This window comes from Nesoenas mayeri, assembly GCF_963082525.1.
Source record: "Nesoenas mayeri genome assembly, chromosome: 1".
Lineage (NCBI taxonomy): Eukaryota > Metazoa > Chordata > Aves > Columbiformes > Columbidae > Nesoenas > Nesoenas mayeri.
Window position 1 is genome coordinate 39,240,277 of NC_137541.1, and position 21,616 is coordinate 39,261,892.

The window sequence follows — 21,616 nt, forward strand, 5'->3', positions numbered from 1 at the left end:
AGAGTGCCCACGGTAAAGGGAACATAGTACTATTAAGTGTGATACCATACACAAGGGCCACTGACCCATTTCACACAGCAGATGGAACAAACTATTACTTCAACTCCGTATGAACTAAAATCCTCCTGGAAGTTAACCCTGCCTGATCCTCTAATTCTATTCAAGTCCCATAACATTCAGGAGCAATACATTCCCTTCAACTGACATGAATCTTCCAGTTCCACAGGCATTCAAACACCCTCCCCACTCACTTTCAGTGACAGCAGTTCCTCATGTTCTATAAATGGGGATCATTTCAATTAAAATTCGGTGGGTTGCCAACAGGTGTTTTCAACTCCTTGAAGTTGACTTTTTTTAAGAACTGGGAAGAACGGGGGCAAAGATGGTTTTACACTCCAAAAATAAAGACAAAGTTCACAATTTATTGACAACAGTGTTTTTATTTATACCTACAAAAGAAAACAAGATGGTATCAAAAGGACAATTTACAAACTAAGAATAGTAACATAGCTCTTAGTATCCTGTGTCTGAACACCACAGATCTATGGATCTCTCAATTCAAGTCTTCATTAATACAACAGGAATGTGTTCAGAGACCAGCACGTGTGTGAAACAAGCAGCTGATCCCACACAAAGCCACTAACTCTTCCATTGTTCAGAGAAGTCCAAACAGTAAATTGCTTCAGGAAGTGGGAGGGGAGGAGACACCCAACTTATCTGACACTCCCACAAGCTTTTACAGATTGAAAACAACGCAAACGATACTAAAAGCTAATATGCTTTATCAACATGGGCTCTCCAGCTGGTACACGGGACAGAGCAGCGAGCACCAGGTGGGACAGGGTAGCACGTGCCATGGGGCGTTCATGGATTCAACAGTCTGGTTAACACTCTGAACTGAACCGAGACCCTGGGCTTCCGCTGACCTCAATGGCAATAAAGCACCGCAAGACTTGGCGTATGTGTTTACACGTGCACAAGTCCTCCCCCAAAAATAAGTGAAAGCTATAGCAGACTGTAAGGCAGCTTTGGCGGTCCAGAGACCCTTTATAAAGCCAGTCAGTGAGATGTCCTACCCCTACACCCCTCAAACACATTTCTGCATTTGAACTCGCAAATTAAAAATAAAAAAACACAACAAAAAAGTCCCCAAAACAGCTCTACGTTTGCTTGTGAGGGAGGCCAAAGACAGGTCAGTGCCTGGATAAACAAAATGCTTCTGGCTTTCACTTAACACAAGCAAAGGAACTTCCCGTCCAAGCACTGGAATTAGAAGATGGGATGAGGGAACCAAAGTTCTGGAAGATCTCTCTCCCTTTTCCCTCTGTGTCAGCAACCTACCTGTGTATCGCACAAAAAAAAAAACCAAAAAGCGCATTCGTCCCCCAAAATTTTACTCTGGGAAGAAATTAAATTGAAAAAATAAATCACTTCTGTATAAGCAAACTCTTTTCTTGGGCTCTAAGAATTGCCACTCTCCTACAGAAGGAGTAGGCTACCTTGGTCATCCATATGCAAGAACACCAACAGAAGAAAAAAAACAAAATAAAAAAACCCCTGCATTCTTGTAATATAAAGAAAATGCCTCACAAACCAGGAGATGTATCCATTCTTCTGTCACATTATCGGATCAAGAGCAGCCAACTCCTGTTATCATCTACTGTCTCTGAACCGTCTGGTATTAGAAATAACAAGTCAACAACATGCTTTACTAAAGGGGAACCCCCCCTCACACCCACCTTAGCCAGTAAAACAAACAAGTTTTATTTACGTATTTACTAAAATTTCACTCTTCTCTAACATTTTCTAAAATGCTACCTACCTGCGAGAGCTCAGCTCAAAAGGACCAATGGAGCAGGGAAATGCACTCAAAAGCCAGGAAAAGCAATAGTCAGAGCAAGGTACAAAAGAAAATAAGCTTCAGAATCAAGATGCACTAATCAGCTCACTGCTTACCTCATGAAAAGGAGATTCCAGGCAATCTCCCCTTCTTCCCTTCCTCCCCTTGCCCTCCCCCCAGCCCACCCTATTCAAACCTCTTAAAGTAAAGTGTGGAAAACTCTGTCACATTTTATTCACTGCAGCAGAATTCAAAGCACTGCCCATGGCTAAAGGTAGTTTGTTCATGGACAAACAAGATACGCTGTTCACCATCTCTGTTACGTTTCTAGGCTCTCAAATAAGATTTTTCCTCCATAAACTCAATAGGAATTTGAGAGCAGAAACTAAATTAAGGATAACCAGGTTCCACACATTTGCAATTCTGCAATTTTACAATCGTAAGGAAATAACTTACTTGGCTAAACATTGTAGCAGTGGTACCTACAGTGACTATCTGGTTTTCAGCTATCAAATCCAAGACAGGTTTGGTCTCTTGACACTGGGGTTTCAATCCCAGCTTCCCTACTGCAGGCTGCTAGAAGTACCAGAAGATGGGGCCACTGCTTCCAGAGCTGCAGCAAATGCCAACATTGTACCTGGGGCATTACTCTGAACACTGCCCAGCTCAGACAAGTGAGCAGAGTTTTCTTATAGAAATTCACCTATGATAGATTACAAGCAATAATAGTGAGCTTTTTTTTAAAAAAAAAAAAAATTAAGATTAGAAGTGAGCATTGCTCCCTTGCATTTATAATTTTAAATGAAGTGCTCTTGGTTCCCCAAAGTTTCCCACCTCTCTTGATACTTCCTGAAATTAAGTTAACATGTTACAGAATAGAAACTTTCACCTCTCAAAAGCAAGTTTTCACACAAACCTTAGACACCAAGATGATCAAGCTGGGACCTATCTGCCTTATACCCATTTCTTTTAGAGAAAATAAGATTTCAAATTTCCTCAACATGCAAGACAAAAAAATTAATAAATTTTCCAGTCAACTATATATATCTCTTAAAAAAAAAAAAAAAAGAAAAAAGAAAAAGAGGACAGGGTCAGCAATGTGGACTGAGGGCCATTTTCGATGGGCTTGAGGGATTTGAATGGTGAATTCTAAGTCTAACCTGCATGAGAAGACATCACAATGGGAGAGAAAGAAAAGGTTCCTTTAAATGCAAGAGGTCTACACTGGTCACCACCAGGTGGGCAAGTGGTCTCATTTGCGGGAGGGGGGAGGGGGTGGGGGAGGGGGCGGATACTGGTAGGTGGCAGTCTGTCCCATATAGCCCATCACGCTAGTGCCAGGGGGCTGCGGAAACTGTTGTGACATGAGCGGCTGTGGCTGCTGGCCCGAGCGCCCCACCATCCCTGCATACTGCTGTTGGGTAGTGCTCTGTGAGGTTCTCCCAGCGGTGGCAGCTGTGGTGCTGGCACCATAGCCACTAGCACTGTACTCTGCAGTGCCATAGCCACTCGTGCCATAGGCAGCTGCTCCATAGCTCCCTTGAGCGTAACCATACTGGCTCTGTGCTGCCCCAAAAGCAGAATTTGGGCTCCCGTAGGCACTGCCATAGGTCTTGTTGGCTCCGTTGGCATAACTGTCACCACGCTCACGGTCTCTGAAGCCACCCGAGTCTCTCCGGCCCTCCTTCACTCCCCGGAGCCTCCTGTCACACTCCTCCTGGTACATCAGGTTAGGGTTGTTTACCGAACTGCTCGTTCGGTAACGAGAACGACCTCCTGGCGATGGATATATTAAGATTTAGTACCATGAACAAGTTTTAAATTATGAACTCTGGTACAATTATTACCACCCTTTCTCCCCATTCTATGTCCACAATTTTGCCCACAAGGAGCAAGTTCTCTTGACTGACTATAACTTCCCTACATCCATCTCTTTGTTTTGTTCAAGGTGTAAATATGAAGTTCAAAATAGGTTCCTAAGGCATGTGCTCAGAAACAAAAGAAATTCAGAACTAACTTAGAAATATAATGAAATTTACTACTGCTTCAGGGAATGGGAGGAAAAGTAGCCTCAGTCCCTGAAGGCAGAAGGCAGTGTAGCCCTTTCGTGATTTCAATTTCGCATGTGCATGCACGTACACCCTGTTGTCTGTGTTTAGGTAGGAACTGAAAGGAATCACAGAATCATTAATTCTAGCAAATTAGTTCCGTGATAACCTTATCAGGAGGAAAAGAAAGAAAAATTTAAAAATCCCAAACGTTATAGCTAAGGCAGAACGGTGGACTACCTCTTCTGGACAGAAATACTACACCTATGAAACAGTCTTATTACTCATGTGCTGTGTGTTACCTTAGACTTGGGTCTTCTATTCCTCTACCCTTATCTAACCCTCCCTCCCTCAAAATGGGGACTCTATTCCCTGTGTAGCCCTTTCCCCGTGTGCCTTTACCTCCACCACCACCTCCTCCTCCTCTGTGGTCCACAAGCTGCATCAGTTTTGGATTGATGGCTTGATTGGCTTCTTCCAACACTTTGATAAGCTCCCTGGCTTGTTTCAGGTTTCCTGGTGTGAAGAAGGTGTAGGCAGTACCTTTGTTGGTACTACGTGCGGTACGACCAATACGGTGCACATAATCTTCAGAGCTGTTCGGGTAGTCGTAGTTTATCACAAATTTAACATCTTCCACGTCTTGTGAAGTGCCCAGGTGCGAAGCACAGTGAAGGGGTGGGGTTGAGGAAAGGGGAGAAGAAGAGAGGACGTGCCAACGAAAGGTGGGGAGCACGAATGCAGGTGACAGTAATAAGAAAAAAAAATACAAAGTTAGTAATTGCACGGAATAAATACAAGACAGACTCATCCCAAAAGAGTAGAAGGCTCAAATTTAAGATCATCAGGAACAAAGATCAGTGTCCTGAAAAACAGTGGCAATTTTAAAGCAGTTTTGCCCTGCACTCAAATTCATCCTCCCCAGAATGCATTTCTTTGTCTTCCTGTGTCAAAAGACATCAAGAGTTGTGAATGAGCTAATTTAATTCCATACTTTTTTTTTTTTTGCTTTTAGAGAAGTGAAAATGCCACCATCAGACAGAGCAAACTGGGGTGGAAGAAGGGCAGAACTGCCATGGCGCAGCTTTTACTCTGTTGGGAGAAGTCTAACAAATACTAACAGTAATGAGATCACTTACCTTCCACTTGGCAACATGAAATAAAAGGCAATCTTAAAAATATTTACTATTATAGGCCTAATAAAAATACAGTGCTTTTCCTAGCCTACAGCTTAAGACACTCCAATTACATTATTATTCAGCCAACTCATTAAAAATTATTCAGACCTATAATATCTTAATTCAGCTTTCTAGTTATCACTAGAATGCATTGCACTAACATTTCACTGTGCTGTTCCATCCAGTTCTGGCAAGCTTTTGTGATCTGGACAATCCTGAGTTACATTAGCAATTCTTTACTTCTAGTGTCAGATGAAAGCAGGAAATGAAATTATCAATTGCTTCTTATTAAAATTTAGGAGATCAGAACCATGTCTCTTACATGAAGCCAGACTTCACAAACTTTTGGGACAGAAACAAAGTAAATGTTAGTGTAACACTTCAGTGAAACCACCTCAAGTACCAGAAGCACCTAAAGCATGGTATTACAGTAAATGCCCTAACAGCTCATTAAAAAAAATTTAAAATCTGCATTTTAAGAATATTCTGAAAATATCCAAAATAAAACACAGATTTTTGTGATTCCCTTTTTTTTGTTTTAAATAGAGAAACATTCTCTGTTTGTTACCAGACCGATGCACACTCCCTCCTCCTGTGGGCAACCGCTGCAGCCGATCCCGTCTCTTTGCCTTTTATTTTTGGCGGCCTCCTTTCGAAAACTCCGCCCTCTGACACGGGACCACTGGAGCGCGGGGAGCATGCATCAAGGGTCCGTGGCAGCGAGAAGTCCCCACACACGCTCGCTCTGTGAACTGGCTTAGATGCTTCTCTGTTGCCCCATTTGGTTGTGAAGCGCCGGAGAACCTGGGTTCAGGTAAAAGTTTCAGGTCCTCCAACGCTTTTTGTCCCCTATTCGGGGCTCTTGGGGGCAATTGTCAAAAAAATGAAGATACAAAAAATTACATCCAAAGGGTCAGGCTGCATCTATTGCCCAGACTGCATCAATTTCAAAGGGGTTATAGGAAAAATAAAAACAAGAGGGTTGTAGTGACAAGAGGGGGACTTTACGTCTGTTTCTTATTACAGCAAAGGGGGGGCTCCTCAGTCTTTGCTGACTCCAAAGTCCTGAATCACACCAAAAAAAGGGAGTGAGAAGGCAGGTTTCACAGGGGGCTGCGCGAGTCTCCAGCTAGGGTCCTTGATGCAACAGTTTTTTTATAAAGGGGAAAGTGAAGTAAAGAGAGGAGTACGTGTGACAGATTGCATCTTCACAGCCAGGGTGTAACTAGTCTGACAAGCTGCAGGGTATGTGATCCTCAGCCAGTCCCGTTTTGCTCATCCATCAGTAGCAAAGTGACTTGAATTACCACAGAGGATACGAGGACATGCTTTCCCAGCAGAAAGCACAGGGAATTTGTAGCTACCGATGCAGACGGAACTGACTTGACTGGGGAGGAGTGGGAAGAATGGGGAGGCAGGAAAATGCAAGGGGTGATTTCCAGGCTAGACAGTGGTCCTGGTAGAGCACGCAGCTTGCTGAAGAAAGACCAGAGCAAGACTCGGCTTCTCCAGTCTAGCATGCTCCAAAGCACTTGCGCACATTCACAATCTTCCTGCGCTTTTAGAAGATAATGTAGCAGGATCAAGAACCGAAACTGTAGATCATTTTTGACAGCTACCAGGTAAACATTCCCTTTGTCAGACCATCAGAATACCTTATGGCACCGACAGTCTCTGATAATTTATCAGGAGAAATATAAACTAGCAAATATGCCAGTCTAGAGAGCTGTTTAGACCGCCAATGTAGATGTGCCCCAACCCCTGCACTGAGAATGATCTGCAGCTGATATCAAAGCTTCTGTTAAAGAAAACAAAACAAAACAAATTCAATGTTTTTAGTTTAATAGACTGAACAAAAAAATAAAGTAAAAAAATAAAAATAAAAATAAAAAAAAAAAAAAATCAGTGCAGAGAGAGGACCTCACTCCAGGGAATTATCACAAAGAAGTCGTTACGGGACTCGGAACTTACCTGGAAGAAGCTTTTTTGAAACCAGTGTTCCATTAGGAAGAGGGAAAGCCCTGGTGACTCAGCCAAAAGGCGCGCGCCCCTGTGTTATGTTATTTAGGTAGAAGCCTTCACTTGCCAGGATCTTGGAGGAAGTCGTCCAGAAGTTTGCCAGTTAAGTGACTTATTTTAAGAAGCAGCAAACTCAGGGCCCCAAAACAAGCAGAGATGTTGTTCAGTAACAAGAAACAGACTCTGGTACCTTTCCCCCTTAGCTCAGGTGAAGTGGAGGATGGGAAGTGGGGAGACTGTTTTCTGAAGTGTATTCCAATTGAGTACTTTTGCAGGGGGAGTGTCAGTTGGTTTTGGTTTTTTTTGAGGTGGTGAGGCTGTTTTAAATGTCTAGGCAAGATGCACAAAGAAGCTACCAGCACATAGCAAGCCTGTTTAAAAAATGCTGCTCCATAAAGCAGCTCTCTTTCATATAAACTGGTTTCAGGCCTCAGTCCCTTCTCCCAACAGGCCCAAGTTCTAACTGCACAGGTCCAGACATGACCCTAGAGGGCAGAGACTGAAGTCCATATAATCACCTCTCTGAGGAAGTGTTGGATGTTTTTTGAGGGGGAGGGAGGGGAAGGAGGGGTGAAGGTTGTGTGAACGAAGGCTGCCAAGTCTAGTAATGGTCTGCCTGTATTAAAGTGACCATATGATGCACAGCACAGCCACCCTTTCAGCACATAAAAAAAAGAGAGCTCAGATACATGAGGATTTTAACAGCTTAAGACTTTTCTGAGCTTATTTGCAATGACTTGCAATAGTATTATCTAAAATTTACTACAACGAGACATCAACCCCCAAGTAGTTTATCTGCTACCAGACTCAGGGAGGGGGCAATATTCAATGTCCATTATCAAGCTCGGAGCACTTCAGAAGTCATCCTCCTCTTCTAGATGTATAAGGACTGTGCTTACTTGGCACAGTGTGTTTCACTATACAAATATGCTTATTAAAAAAGGGGGCACAACTGATGCATCCAGACAGATCATTTTCATACCAAGAGAACAGAGCTGTGCAATTTTGATTCAATTATATGTTTGGGTCACATGATGTTAAAGACCATATATAATCTCAGTGGTCCTGCCCAGAAGGAACACAGAGGAGGGAAGGTTACACGTCAAGATCAAAGTCTGGAGCAGTGCTTTCTCAGATGTGAATACATCTGTGGGGTAAACATGCGTGTACACTGGGGTTGGTATGTTCAAATCTGTGGTGTGTCATATGGGGAGAATATTAGCTATTGGCTGTTGAAATGCTCTCCCACAACTTCCTACTTGAACTTTAATCTGGCACGCTCTGAACTGAGAGCAATCCATCCCTATCATCCAGCATCAAAAGCTGGATTTGGGGAAGAAGTGAGTGTGGTGGAAGGGTTGGGTTGCATAATTGGACGTCTCTTCTCCCTCTTGGCGATCGATTGGTCATGCCTAGGCCTTGCTGCAGACCAAAGCCTGTTCATTAGGAGCAGGAAGAGACTTTGAATATGAAAGAAAAAAAAAAGATTAATGTTAAAAAACGTATTTCACATGTGGGGGAAAATCACGCTTTGAATTTTTTTTTTTAAGAAAACATATTTCAGTCCAAAGAAGAAAAATATGCAGCAGTAGGCAAGAGTGGTCTATGTGTACAAACCTAGCCCACGAGATGCAACGTCGGTAGCAATGAGGATAGGAGCCTTTCCAGAACGAAACTCTGCAAAACAAAGCATGCTATGAAGTAATTTTTTTCAAAATGATAAAGTTACCTGAACTTGATTTACACTAAATGCTCATTTTCCACAATCCAGGTAAGAAGGGTCAATGTCAGAAACCCCAACAAGTCAGATACAAGGTGCCAATTATTTTTCAAAATCCAGCTCTCTGGGTTAAGCAATTGTCTCATTGTGTCTTTGTCAAATGAAAAAAAAAAAAAGGCAAATACAAGTACCAAAATTAACAGTACAAAGGTAAAAGGAGTTCTTCTGAAATGCAATTAGGTACAGCAGCCCAAATTATTCTCCCCTCAGTGATGGACTCACCATTAAGCACCCAATCTCTTTCTGGCTGACTCTTGTCTCCATGGATACACATAGCTGGCCAACTGCCAAACAGAGATGCACATTAGTATAGACAGAAAGTACATACCATACCTTAAAGGCAAGAGGAAACTCTATTGACATTTCAGGAGAAAGAACACAACATAGAAGACTTGGGAAATATTTTATTCCCTGTCCTCTTCTGACCTCTAACTACCTAGCACATATACTGTTTTGTTTCCTCCACATTAAATCCACTACCTACATAAACAACCATCTAAGCCAAGTCACATTTGCTGTATTGATACAGTCTCAATCAGTGCATATGTATCCTGATACACTAAAAGCTGCCCAGCTTTACAAATACTCTCTCTCGCACTAATGCTCTGAGGGACTGGAACCTTCTGGGAAACCAAAACTCAAGTCAGACAAGAAAAGAACAGACGAGTTGTTCCCAACAACAGCATCATGGACATTTAAACCTTTCTGATTTTGCTTACAATTTCTGTTTCCCACTAGAAACAAGAGGAGGGAAGGGGGAAGCTAATCACCCATCTCTGCGCATCCTTCGAGTGAGATCATCACATCGCCTCTTTGTCTCCACAAAGATGATAGTTTTGTTTTCCTTCTCTGCCATGATTTCTTCCATCAGTTGTATCAGTCTAAAAGAGACATAAAAGCTAAGATGTATATCCACGTACACAAGGAGCACCCTCTCAGCTTATGTTGATAACATACAAAACATGCATCTGAATAGGTAAGTCAGTATCACTTATACAGAATTTAGGTGTGTTGTACAACAGTGTGGTTAGAATATATGTAATTGATTAGTTAATTACAGGAGTCACTCATTTTATAACATTCAAAAGTTAAATAACACTACAAGTAACTTCACTATTCAGAATTCACATAAAAAAGAAATGGCAGGAAAATCAGCTTACTTGTGGTCTTTCTCACTTTCCATGCATACATCCACTATCTGCAGGATATTGTGGTTGGCACTCAGCTCCAGGTTTCCCACATTGATCTGAACATAGTCCTGCAGGAAGTCCTCAGCGAGCTGGCGCACTTCTTTTGGCCAGGTGGCACTCCACATCAGAGTCTGTCTGTCAGGCTAAGAAAAAGGGAAAAGAGATTTTAAGTACTGGACTTGAATGGGAAACCAAAGGAGGCTGTCCTTTTACAAGGTACACGCACCCTTATCTGGTCAACAATTTTACGAATTTGGGGTTCAAATCCCATGTCCAACATCCTGTCCGCTTCATCCAGCACCAGGTACGTACACCGGCGAAGGTTGGTCTTTCCTGCCTCAAGGAAATCAATCAAGCGGCCTGGTGTAGCAATGCAGATCTCCACACCTTCAAAACAGAACGAGGAAAAAAGAGTAAGGCTCTTCATTTGAATGTCAATTGGTATTTTTAGTCTGAATGAATCACCTTCCAGAGCAAAATAGTTTTTAAAAAAAAACAGCACCACCCTCATTCGTACCCAAGATTGAGTCATTTCAGTAGAAGCCCTAGTTTCTTTTTTTTTTTTCATTCTGAAATTACTGTTACAGTGCCATTAGAATAATAAATGCAGTATAGAAGCTAAAAGCTTACTGTCAGAAAACACCTGTGAAGAGCTGTCCAAAAATCAGAAGTAAAATAAGCTTCTACTCAAGTCTGACCCACCTTCATCCAGAACTATGCAGTCTAGAGAGCTCTCTAGAAAAATAAGAGCCAATTCCAGCTAAACTCCCCATTTTAATCAAACATGAAGTGCTCCTCTTACTATACAGGTTAAACTACTTCCACTTTTTTTATTTTTTTTTAATATATAAAGCCAAAACATGGGCTTTAATACTAAGTAATTATGCACCAATGGTGACAGGCAACCATCCTGCCTGTATTTGCTAGCACAGAAATGGAACTCAAATATTCACAAACTAATATCAGGTATGGCAATTTATACATTTCCTAAAAGGACAGACTGGTTTCCACCAATTCCCAAATCTTACAGGCAAGTCCTTCAGTGGCACTCAAATGTCCAAAGAAGGTAAGTTTAGGGAAGCAGCAGGGTGAAAAACACCAAAACCCCAATAGCTTTCTCAACACTACACTTACAGATGCAGAGTGTTTTGTGGCAACCCATATTTTTTGCCTGTGTCAACTTGGAGTCCTCAGAGCTGACAGAGTTGGGCATGCTGCTAGTTCCTATAAAGCTCACACAGATTAGGTTTCTAATGGCGACTCGTCTGCCAGGGGGTCTGGATAAACTGCAGTCAATGATGTACTCCTCTAAAGTAAATTCACTAAATACCCCAAAGATCACAACTGAGGAAAAAAAAAAGTTTTGTGGACTCTTAACTACTCAATAATCTTTGCTGCAGAAAATACTAAGAAATCATCCAAAGTTAACACCTGAAAGGACTGAAAGCGCTTAGCCTGCCCACATCAGAACACCTGTTTTAGAGCACTCCAGAAAGGTGTGCAAAACCCCACCAAGCTGGTCCTCCCAAGGTCTCTTTGTGTAACTTCATGTAACATGTCTCTTCATTTGACTCTTCCACTGAAAATGCTACTTTTGAATTGCCATGCACTACCATTTTCTTGAACAGAGCTATCCCACAGCCTTCTACCATGCATATCTTTATCCCATTACTGCAGTTTTCAATAATGACTCTGCAATCTGCAGTGGTAAGTAAAATTTTCTGATTTCTTTAGTAGAGCTATATATATATGCTTAACTTTATAATACTTCTTATATCTTTTCACATAATTCTATTATTTATCTAGTGAAGATGAAAGCCATTAGCACATTCCTGCATTTGAAATGATGTGTAACTAGTATTGAAGGTTAGGTTGCTTGAGCACTACTGTGTTACAGTGGTTGGTGCAGAACCATGGTTCCTCATCATTCCCAACTCCAGTCCCTTGCTAAGTATAGAAAAGGCACTTACAGAATGTTATGAGATACACGAACAGAAATACAGCTCAGTGCTTGAGAACAAACGAACAACAAGAAAACAACCACAAAAAACCAAACAAAACCACAAAAAAAACCCCAAAACAAAAAAACAACCAAACAAAAAAAACCCCAAACTACCAAATCTCATTGTCTCAAAAAGTTTCTATACATTCAGAAATTAAGTTTTATTATTTGAACAAGCCTCGGCAGAAAACTTGAAACCTGTTTTTTTAAAAAATTCCTTAAACTTGCTGCTACTGCATTTCCTCAAAATAACCTGTTATCTTTCTTGTAAGTTTCCTTTTTCTCCTTCCTATATCCTGATGATCTCCACAAGTTCAAAGAGAAAACAGAAAGGAAATTTAATATCTGAAGCTGAAGTTGCTATACTACAAAGAAGCAAACTAACTCATGAACTATCACTGCAACTGGAGAGATAGCCACTCGCCCACACATAACCCCTTCCAAACAGATTTTAAGGAGATTTTTTCTTTTTCTTTTTTTTTTTTTTCCCCACACAGATTTTACAATACCACCTCCACCAGAAACTGCAAACAGCTATTTTAAAATTACCTCTTTCTAGATCTCTGATTTGGGGACCTTTGGGTGCTCCTCCATATATGCAGGTACTCTTCAGTCTTGAACATTTGCCATAATCATCAGCCACCTGCTGCACCTGCTGAGCCAACTCTCGAGTAGGTGCTAGAACCAGACACTGCAAAAGAAATCGATTCAGGATAGCCAAGCTGCACACACAACTCAAACTTAATGGCTTTGCAGATACCGTAAGCAAAGATGGACCATCTGCTCTTCATTAGCTAAAACATTTAAGTATCTTTAGACTATGTCAGCAATTGCACAGAATTTTAACTAATGAGTGGGATGTTCATCACACTGTGATAGTAAACATTTCTCCACCTACTATTTTGAAATACCAATTAAGCAAAGCACGCATTTCATTAACAATACCATGTCATACACACAAAGAGGAAGACAAATGACAAGCACTTACAATAGGGCCATCCCCTCTCTCCAAATACGGCTGGTGGTTGATGTGAACAATTGCAGGCAACAAGTACTGAAACAGAAGAACTTCAAGTCAAGGCACAGGACTTCAATATGCAATGCCAACGATCACCTGACATGACAAGCGGATCATGGCAACAGCCCACTTAGCCAAAGACCCCTTCGAGAAGCCAACACCTGATGTGCGGGACAGCAAGAAACCTTGATTATCTAAAACCCAGGATTCTGAAAAAACAGATACTTGCTATCCAACAGAACATAAGATTTTCAGACCTGCTGACCAATCACATTTGCTTTGACATAAGCACAAAATATAGCTGCTCAGCATCTCTGAAAGGAAAGCTCATTTGAATTTGGAGTTTAAGTTAGTAGAATTGAGCAACCCTGGCTCTAACCGATGTTTTTCATAAAGGATAAAATGCCTCCTTAAGCACTGCAGATAAAATTAATGTATACCTTGAAGAATAAACCATTTTTTAATTTTGACTTGCATAGTTAAGAAAACAAGTATGCTAAAAAGCATCTACTATTTTTTTTAAATCACAAGGTAAGTATAGACCAAAGAGAAGTGACTATGCATCCAAACAGAAAATGTACGCAAAATACATGCCTGTGAATAAGGCAGGCTAGTCGAGACTTAAGTATCACCCATGATGCAATAAAGTAAGATTTAAAAACATGTAACCATCTCACTTTATGCTTGTAGTACTGAGAAGCCCAAAAACTACTAACAAGTAGGCAAGGGTAATTTCTGCAAAGCGACTAGGAATATTAACTGCATAAAAGAAGGGAAGAATACATACAGCTAGTGTCTTCCCAGAGCCAGTCTGTGCAATGCCCACCATATCACGACCACTGAGGGCTAAAGGAAAGCCTTGGCACTGGATTGGAGTGGGTTCCGTGAAGTTCTGGTCCATCAAGGCATCCATCACATACTCTAAGAAATTAAGAAAATAAAAAATTTCTTAAAGGATAATCAAGGCTTCAGAAGATCTTTGAAGAAACAGAACAGGCCTAAACAGTTATTGTTTTCAAGTAATCCTCATTATCTTAAAGAATGGTAAAATACTTACGTGGAAAGCTACACTGGTGGAAGGCAAACACTGGCTTGGGGCAGCCTTCCATTCCTCGAATTGTTATCTCTTTCTTTCTTCGCAATTCCTCAACTTCATACTATTGGGGGGAGGGGGGGGAGCGGGGAGGAAAACAAAGACAAATGCCAAATGTCAGCTGGGACTTAAAGCACATGATTCTAACTATTAAGTCACTTCACACTTCTAGCTAACAGCTTAGAGAAATGTGAATTGAAACATATCTAAAAAGGACTGCTTTCTGAAGGAGTTTGAGACTCAGCTACCACATAGCTCCTTCAGTCCCCAGAGATCTCCATGATCTCTCTATGCAGCCCAGAAGGACCAATGCCTCTGTCTTCATCCAATCAGCCCTTTTTGACAAAAAGTGTCTTGAAATATTTTTGTAATAATTTTACTCTTCTTCCAGAGGCTAGAAATTATCAACAGCTGCAAAAGTTATTAAAAGTAGAGGACCAGATAAGAAATGTGATTTATGTGACGGTCCCAAGAACAAAGTAAACAGACCCTAATATACTACAAACAAGCAGAAGGCAGGGCAGTCCCCATCCTTCAATTAACACATTCCAGAGGCGGTTAAATACAGAGCTCTCGTGGGACAACTTGCAACTCAAATGTTGCCTTGAATATTTTCAGAATCAGCACTTTTTTCTGCACGAAAGAAGACCAGGCACTATCATAATGGTACCTAAGACCTCACGATTTTTTTAATCATGGAACTCTTCAATTATTTCTGAAATGTCTGTATACGTAAGTATAATTTTAGCAGTAGAAAAGTGTTTTATCTTTTTCTAGATTATCTTGCAAGTCCAACTGCACCTTGCAACAAGCCTCCACGATTCATGACCTTATTGTAATGCTCATTAAAAAAAATAGAAAGATATACAACTCCAAACACGCACTTTATCCAAAGCAATAAATTTATTGTTCATGAAAATCTATTGAGCTTGAATAAAACGTAAAAAAACAAACAAACAAACAACTTCTGATAAAAATGTGAAAAGTCTTTTTAGTAGGCTAAGGCAGACACCTAAAGCAGCTGACACTAACTCTGATTCAGTAGTTCAAGTTCTTTTTAAAAAGCCAGTGCATGCTTTATTTCCTTTATACCACACAAGTATCTCATTAATATTTCACATAAAGATTTGTAAGTCTATATAACTGGATAATAACATTTTCTTTGTTTGTACTGTCATGTCAGGAATGAAATCTCTTAATTTATAAATATAAAAATACATTAAAGAGCAGAAAAAAGACTCCAGACGTAAGCTGGGTAGGAAGGGGAAATGATTGTATCTACAGAATAAACACAAAGTATTGCATCCACTTTTGAGTCACCAATGTAAGATGGGCATTGTTTATACAATTATGGGGAGAGAGCTAGAGGCTGAAGTGCAGGCAGTACAAAGAAAGATCAAGAGCACTGGATTTGTTTAGCTTGGCAAAGAGAAGACTAACAAGGGGATTTAACTACTATTTGACGGGTCATTATAGAGGAGATATTGCAAATAATTATTAGGGGGGAAATACCATGAGAAAAATTAAGCCCTGGGACATCACCCAGAGAAGATATAAACTCCCCCCATCCCTGAGGGTAATTCAAATTCAAAAGGACAAAGCACTAAAGAACCTGCTCTACTTTTGTAGATAACTCTGCTCTGATCAGAGGATTAAACTAGACATCTTGCATGGCCTCCTTCAGCCTGAATTACTATTATGATGAAATACAGAGTGTTTCAAAAAGATGGACCCAAATTCAAAGCAGTATATTGGCAAACTGGATCCACCTTTTTGAAAAAAAACGTATTCCTTTCATGTATTTCTGCCACTCTTAGTTCATTATTTTAAGTTCTTTCAGGGCCTGTCTAGTACTGCAGCTCTCAATTCCTTCAAGTCTTGTCTACATTGACAAAGAGCTAGACCAGACAAGTATTAAAATGATTAATTATAAATGACCAAAGGAAAATAGCTCATATAAACACGGCTAAGAGCAGAAGCATCACCTCTGCTAATGTTAAATATCAAGCACAACTAGAACCACTATCTTGCAGAGCACAGAGATACCAAACACACTTAATAAAGAGACAGCTCTATTACACACAGTCCCGGACTTCTTAGGACACATTTTTTCACTTACCACATTTTCTGTTGTAGGCAAAATGGAATAGACAGCACCTGAAAACTTACCGGAGTAAGCCTGGCCACTTCTGGATGTTCCACGTAAAAATTCTTCTCAAACTTGGGCAGCTCATTTAAATCCCATTTTTTCTTACGTAAACGTTCCCCTGGATTACCAAATTTCTTTGGAGGAAGAGGACCTCCACGACTTGCTCCAAATCTGGGATTGTCAATGTTAGTTACAAAAAAAAAAAAAAAAAAGAATATTTCATTACTCTGGAATTTTCAGGTTTCTTAAGCATTTTCAACTCTTTACCCAACCTCCAAGTTGACAAATGAGAACAATATTCTAGCAAAAGTCACCCCTCTAACAATCACTATAATGGCAAACTACGCTCTTAAGTCAGTTCTAAACCCCAAACCATCTTAAAGTTTCCTTCCACTACAGTCATTTGTAAGTCACTGCCTTACACCTTCTGTCTTTAGGTTCCTCAAGGTTCCCTCCCTCAGGACAATGCTGTGGGTGCAGTTATAGCATTTATCTTTTCTTCAAACTGACAGTAAACACTTAAAACATGGCTTCACAACTTCCTCAAGGTTAGTTTTACACAAAAATAGCTACTTCACTGTCTTGCTCTCTCTGTCTTATCAAGCAGTAGGCCTCAAATGAAAAACATAATAGTGAAGAACAGAAAGTAAACAACTTCCAGCCAAGCCTGCAAGTTCCTGGAACCAAAGCAATAAAATTCTAAAAGAAGTATTTTTAGACCAGAGCCTAAGAGAGGGGAAAACAGAAGAAAAATTTTAAAAGTAGCTGAGAAAAAAATCATATCCTCTCTCAAATGCTTTTGATGAAGACTCAAGAGAGTAAGAAGTTAACATTTATTCTGCTCAAAAAATCCCTAACTAGCAGAACTACTCAGAAGTTACTGCTCTTTCTCTCTCCTAAGTTTTCTTCATCCAGTTGATTTAATACACTTAAGAAGGTTAAGTACTAACTGTAATGACTAATTGATGCATTAGACAAAAGAGCTGGCAATAACCTGTAAGAGTAACTGAAAACTGAGTGACATAAAAAGATTATTTACTGTAAATATTATAAATTATGTATTTTAAATGCCACAAAAAGTTATAGCTCTTTCATTAGTATCATACAAACACAGCAGAAGGTACTTTTCCAAATGCTATCAGGTCAAATTTTGTCCTATTAGAAGTTCAGATTTTGGTTAATAAAGCTACAGCTTTTTGCAAAACATTCATTTATGAGAAATGCCTGTTCAAAACAAGACTTTAGATAGCAAATCCAAAGTGCCTGCACTTCACCGAGGAAGTCCACTAGTAAAAAATATGTAAGATCTGAAATAAATTTCTGAATTATCTTAAGCACAAGACTATCTGTTCAGCCAGTAAGAAAATATGCTCTCTTGAAATCACTTTCCAATCAAAACTACAAAGCATAGTGGTTAAGAAAGAAATAAAAAAAACAGAACTCAAATAAAGGTATTAACAGGGAAAAGGGATCAAAATAACAGCTATTTCTGTATCCAAGTAGTTCTAACAAAACCCACAGTCTCACTGAAGTCAGCCAGAGGTTCAAAGTGCCAATGAGTTCCCTTATCGAAGGAAACATATTCAAGAACCGATGGCAAGACTGGACACTGAAACAGCTGGGTACTAGGAATATTTGCTCCACAGCTATCTAGAGGGAAGAATCGATCTATTTTACATAGAAGTCACATAGTTTCAGTTTTCCATTCCTATACACAACATGGCTGTACATGGACCTGAAAGAAGCAAGCCCTGCAGCAGCCCTCACATGCTGCCTCTGCTGAAGCTTACCCACTAAACTGGCAGTAACTGACACTTTACATTCCAATTACAAGTAAAACAAGATTCCAATCCCACTTAAACTGATTGAAATCTATGGTTATTCCACCAATTTGCCAACAGTTCTCTTTTCAAGTAGAAATTCAGACTGACTCAAAACATTCTTCTCCAATAGAGTGTGTCATCATTTCTGGGACAGAACAGAATGAATTTGTTAAATTCCAGAGCAAAACAGTACAACTTTCAGTTCTAAGAAGTCACCTACAACTCCTTCCTGACAGGAAGAAAACAGAAAGCCTGCATTTGTTTACCCTACCGGAGAATCAGCACTACAAAGCTGATAAACTTTTAACTAGCATGCTTGGTGGCCCAAAAGTTTACAGAGGTTATGAAGTATGAGGGTTGTTAGTGGTTACAAATATTTTCACACCTTAAACAGACATACATAACAAACTGAATCCCAATGCATTAAAGCTTCTGATATAATATGCCAAGAAAACTATTTTCCATGCAAATGTCAAAAAACTTCATAAAGCATGTAGGCGCTCCTTTTACTTATGCAGAATCCCTGATCTAAAAGAGAACCACTCACCTATAATCAAAGTCTTTGCAGAAATAAGATTACACAAATTTTAAGGCATGTCAAGTGGTGTAACAATGCTTTGGACAGTGTTAAGTAACTGTATATAAATCTGCATACTCAAACTCACTCCCTAAACTCCAAAAACAGCTGGTGTCTGAACTAACTCAGACTTGCCAAAGCATTTACTCCAATGTCCCTGTGTTAAGCTGAGCTGGAAATCTCATAGTGGAAAAACACCAGAACTCTCCTGTGAAAAAAATGAAATTATCTTTTATTTTCATAGTGTGAAATGTGGGTGTAAGATAAAGCAAGGATACAACTATATCTCTCTCCACAGACGACAAGGAACTAAATGTTAAAATGCATTGCAACATACAAACAAAATATTCCCGAATTTGCCAGCAAAGAGGGAAAACAAGGAAAAAAAAAAGGGGGGGGGGGGGGGGGGGGGAAGGATTCATTAACCAAGCTCTAGTCTGCCATATTAAGAATAACAGAACCCAGGTAATGTGTTTATTGTTAATTCTTGAGAATGGAAGGCTGACGACTTGTGATCTAAAGGACAGAAAATGCCCCTCTCCTAAATCACTTCTTTCTCTTTAAAAATGCCTGGGATGAACCTTTTAATACTGTCAACCCTAAAGAGGAACCTCAAGTCTCAAACTAGTTATATACTATAATACCATTGTATTTATTGTTGCCATCCTCGGGAGTGAAAAAAAAAAAAAAAAAAAAAAGAGATAAAGAAAAAAGAAGGAAAAAAGAAAAACCTGCAAAAACCTCTTCCAAGTCAAGCTTCCTTTAAATAGCAAAATAAAGAACATCAAGCCCTAGGCCTCTGCATTGCCACACAGACAGCTCCAGTCTGACTGCTACACAAGCTTGGCCAAGCTCATTAAGTGTGGTCCAGGGCCATGTTCTCCAAGATCAGCCGCCCGAGCATGCAAGTCCCCGGCATGGTAGCAATTTTCAATCTCATTTCCTCCAACGATAACCATAGGAGCGCAACTGAGAAAGATCTTTCACCGCCTGCCATCTTTCTACTAAGTTCAGAAGGAGCAATGACAAACAGAAGGGCAGAGTGTCCAACCACCACTTGCCAGGGCCACCGAGACCTTGGTGGCTTGGGGGACGTGGGGGATGGAAGGGAAAGGGGGAGGGAGGAAGAGGCTGGAAGAAAATAAATTAAGGGTAAGGGAGAAAGAAAAACGTAGGCCTTAAAATTGCAAGCAATGCACACACGGTTACACATGAGCGATGGAAAAGCTAAATAAAAAAAAAATAATAATTAAAAACAACCCACCACCCCCCCCCCTTGCTGCCAGAACAGTACTAATGAAATCTCTAGCTCCCCGCAGCCCCTACACGAGAATTTCAGAGGAAAAAGCTCCTCAAATACCGCAAGCAAAACATGGACCCCTCGTCCCCACGGCCGCCCCCCACCCTTCCTCCCGCCAGGCCCCATGGCGGGGTGACTGCTTTCCCCTCCCGCCCCCATGCCGTGTCCACCCCCCTCCCCCCCCCCCCCAAACCCGGCCCGGCCTGCACTCCTTCCCCCGGCCCTTACCCGCCGCGGTCTCGGTCGCGGCCCCGGTCCCCGAAGCCTCTCATCGCCCCCGGAGGGGTGGGAGAAAGGCAGCGGAAAGCCGGCCGTGGGGACGGCGAGGGGCTAGGGGTACGAGGAGACGGTCCAGCCAGGGGCGGCTGTGTCTCGGAGGAATCGCTTTGCGCCACCTCGCTTCTTTGGTGGGATACAAAAGGAGAAGAATTGGTCAGTGGGTCAGAGACCCGCTGGACGTCGGTGGAGGGAACGGCGGGGCTCTCGGTCGGCTCCAGGGCCCGTGAAGTGTGGAGACACCAGCGTCTTGCTCCTCCGTGCTCCCGGCACAAAATGGCTGCCGCCGCCCCAACCCGCTTCAGTTACGCTACGGACGGCCCGGCGCTGCGCAAACAGCGGCCCTCGAAAATACCTACGCCTATTCCCAGAAGCCAACTACGCCCTGAGCCCTCTTGGCGAAATACTGCTCCGCGCGGCAGCCGGGTTACGAAAGGTGCGTAGCGTTCTTTACTAGAGCCGGGCCTCCTCGTGAGGAAGGGAAGGAGGAGAGTAACGCTGTACCTATTCCTCAAAGTCTGCTACGCAAGAAGTCAACGCCGTAACCCCTTCTGGACAGTAGAGAAAACCCAGGCCGAGGCGTACGTTACGTAAGTACACGGCGTGCGCAAGTTGCGTAACTCAGGCTGGCGTAGGGCAGGAAGAGCCCGTGCGTTTTGCGTAAAATTCTTTGGCGGATTGTGGAGCCAGGGCTGGCGGAGGGTCGGAGTGTTACGTTACTTTTGCAGCGTAGTCGCGTTTCCCTGGCAGATCATAGGGGATTTCGGCGCTGGGGCAGGAGCGGCTGCGGCCATGATGGTTGAGTTCGCCTGAGCGCCTGGAGCGGGGAGAAAATGGCAAAAGCGGCGCCACCGTGCAGCGGCGGGTCACACACACCCCTCCGCAGCTGCAGGGGGATCATGGCAGCCTCTCCAGAAAGTAAACTGGTACACAGTCACCCCCCGCTGTGGCAGTATTGCAGGTGTATGAATAAATGATCTGAAGTATCGAAGGACAGCGGGCACACTGTGGGCACCCTGTTCGTGTTCTGCTGCCGTTTGATACCCAAATCAACCAGAGGCTCCTAGTTAAAATATAAAATAAGCCATGAGGCAGTTATGCGGGCCGTAAGTTCCTTAGTGCTGTGCATATACTTGTAGCAGCTGCTTCACTTTCAGACCCTTGAAAGAAATAACAGCCCAAAATGAGACACCGATCATTTACCATTCTAGCTTTGCTTGCTGTATGTATGGGATTTGTCAGAAAAAAAAGCAATCTTTGTGCTTAAAATAAAATATTGGAAGAAACGTGGGCCTTTCTAAGTAGGTGGGAGGGAGCCAAGTG

General features: G+C 41.6%; 1 protein-coding gene across 1 annotated transcript; it reads right to left on the reverse strand.

Moving 5' to 3' along the window:
• Positions 1 to 420: 420 nt before the first annotated feature.
• DDX17 (DEAD-box helicase 17) lies at positions 421 to 20,590 on the reverse strand. Its single transcript, XM_080363970.1, has 13 exons — positions 20,246 to 20,590; positions 16,338 to 16,488; positions 14,133 to 14,232; positions 13,863 to 13,996; positions 13,046 to 13,111; positions 12,607 to 12,748; positions 10,282 to 10,442; positions 10,026 to 10,198; positions 9,636 to 9,746; positions 9,088 to 9,149; positions 8,703 to 8,762; positions 4,291 to 4,530; positions 421 to 3,616 (listed from the first exon to the last, which is right to left on the reverse strand). Exons 1-13 carry the CDS (start codon positions 20,287 to 20,289, stop codon positions 3,093 to 3,095), a joined length of 1,968 nt encoding a protein of 655 aa, XP_080220096.1. The 5' UTR covers positions 20,290 to 20,590; the 3' UTR covers positions 421 to 3,092.
• Positions 20,591 to 21,616: the final 1,026 nt, after the last annotated feature.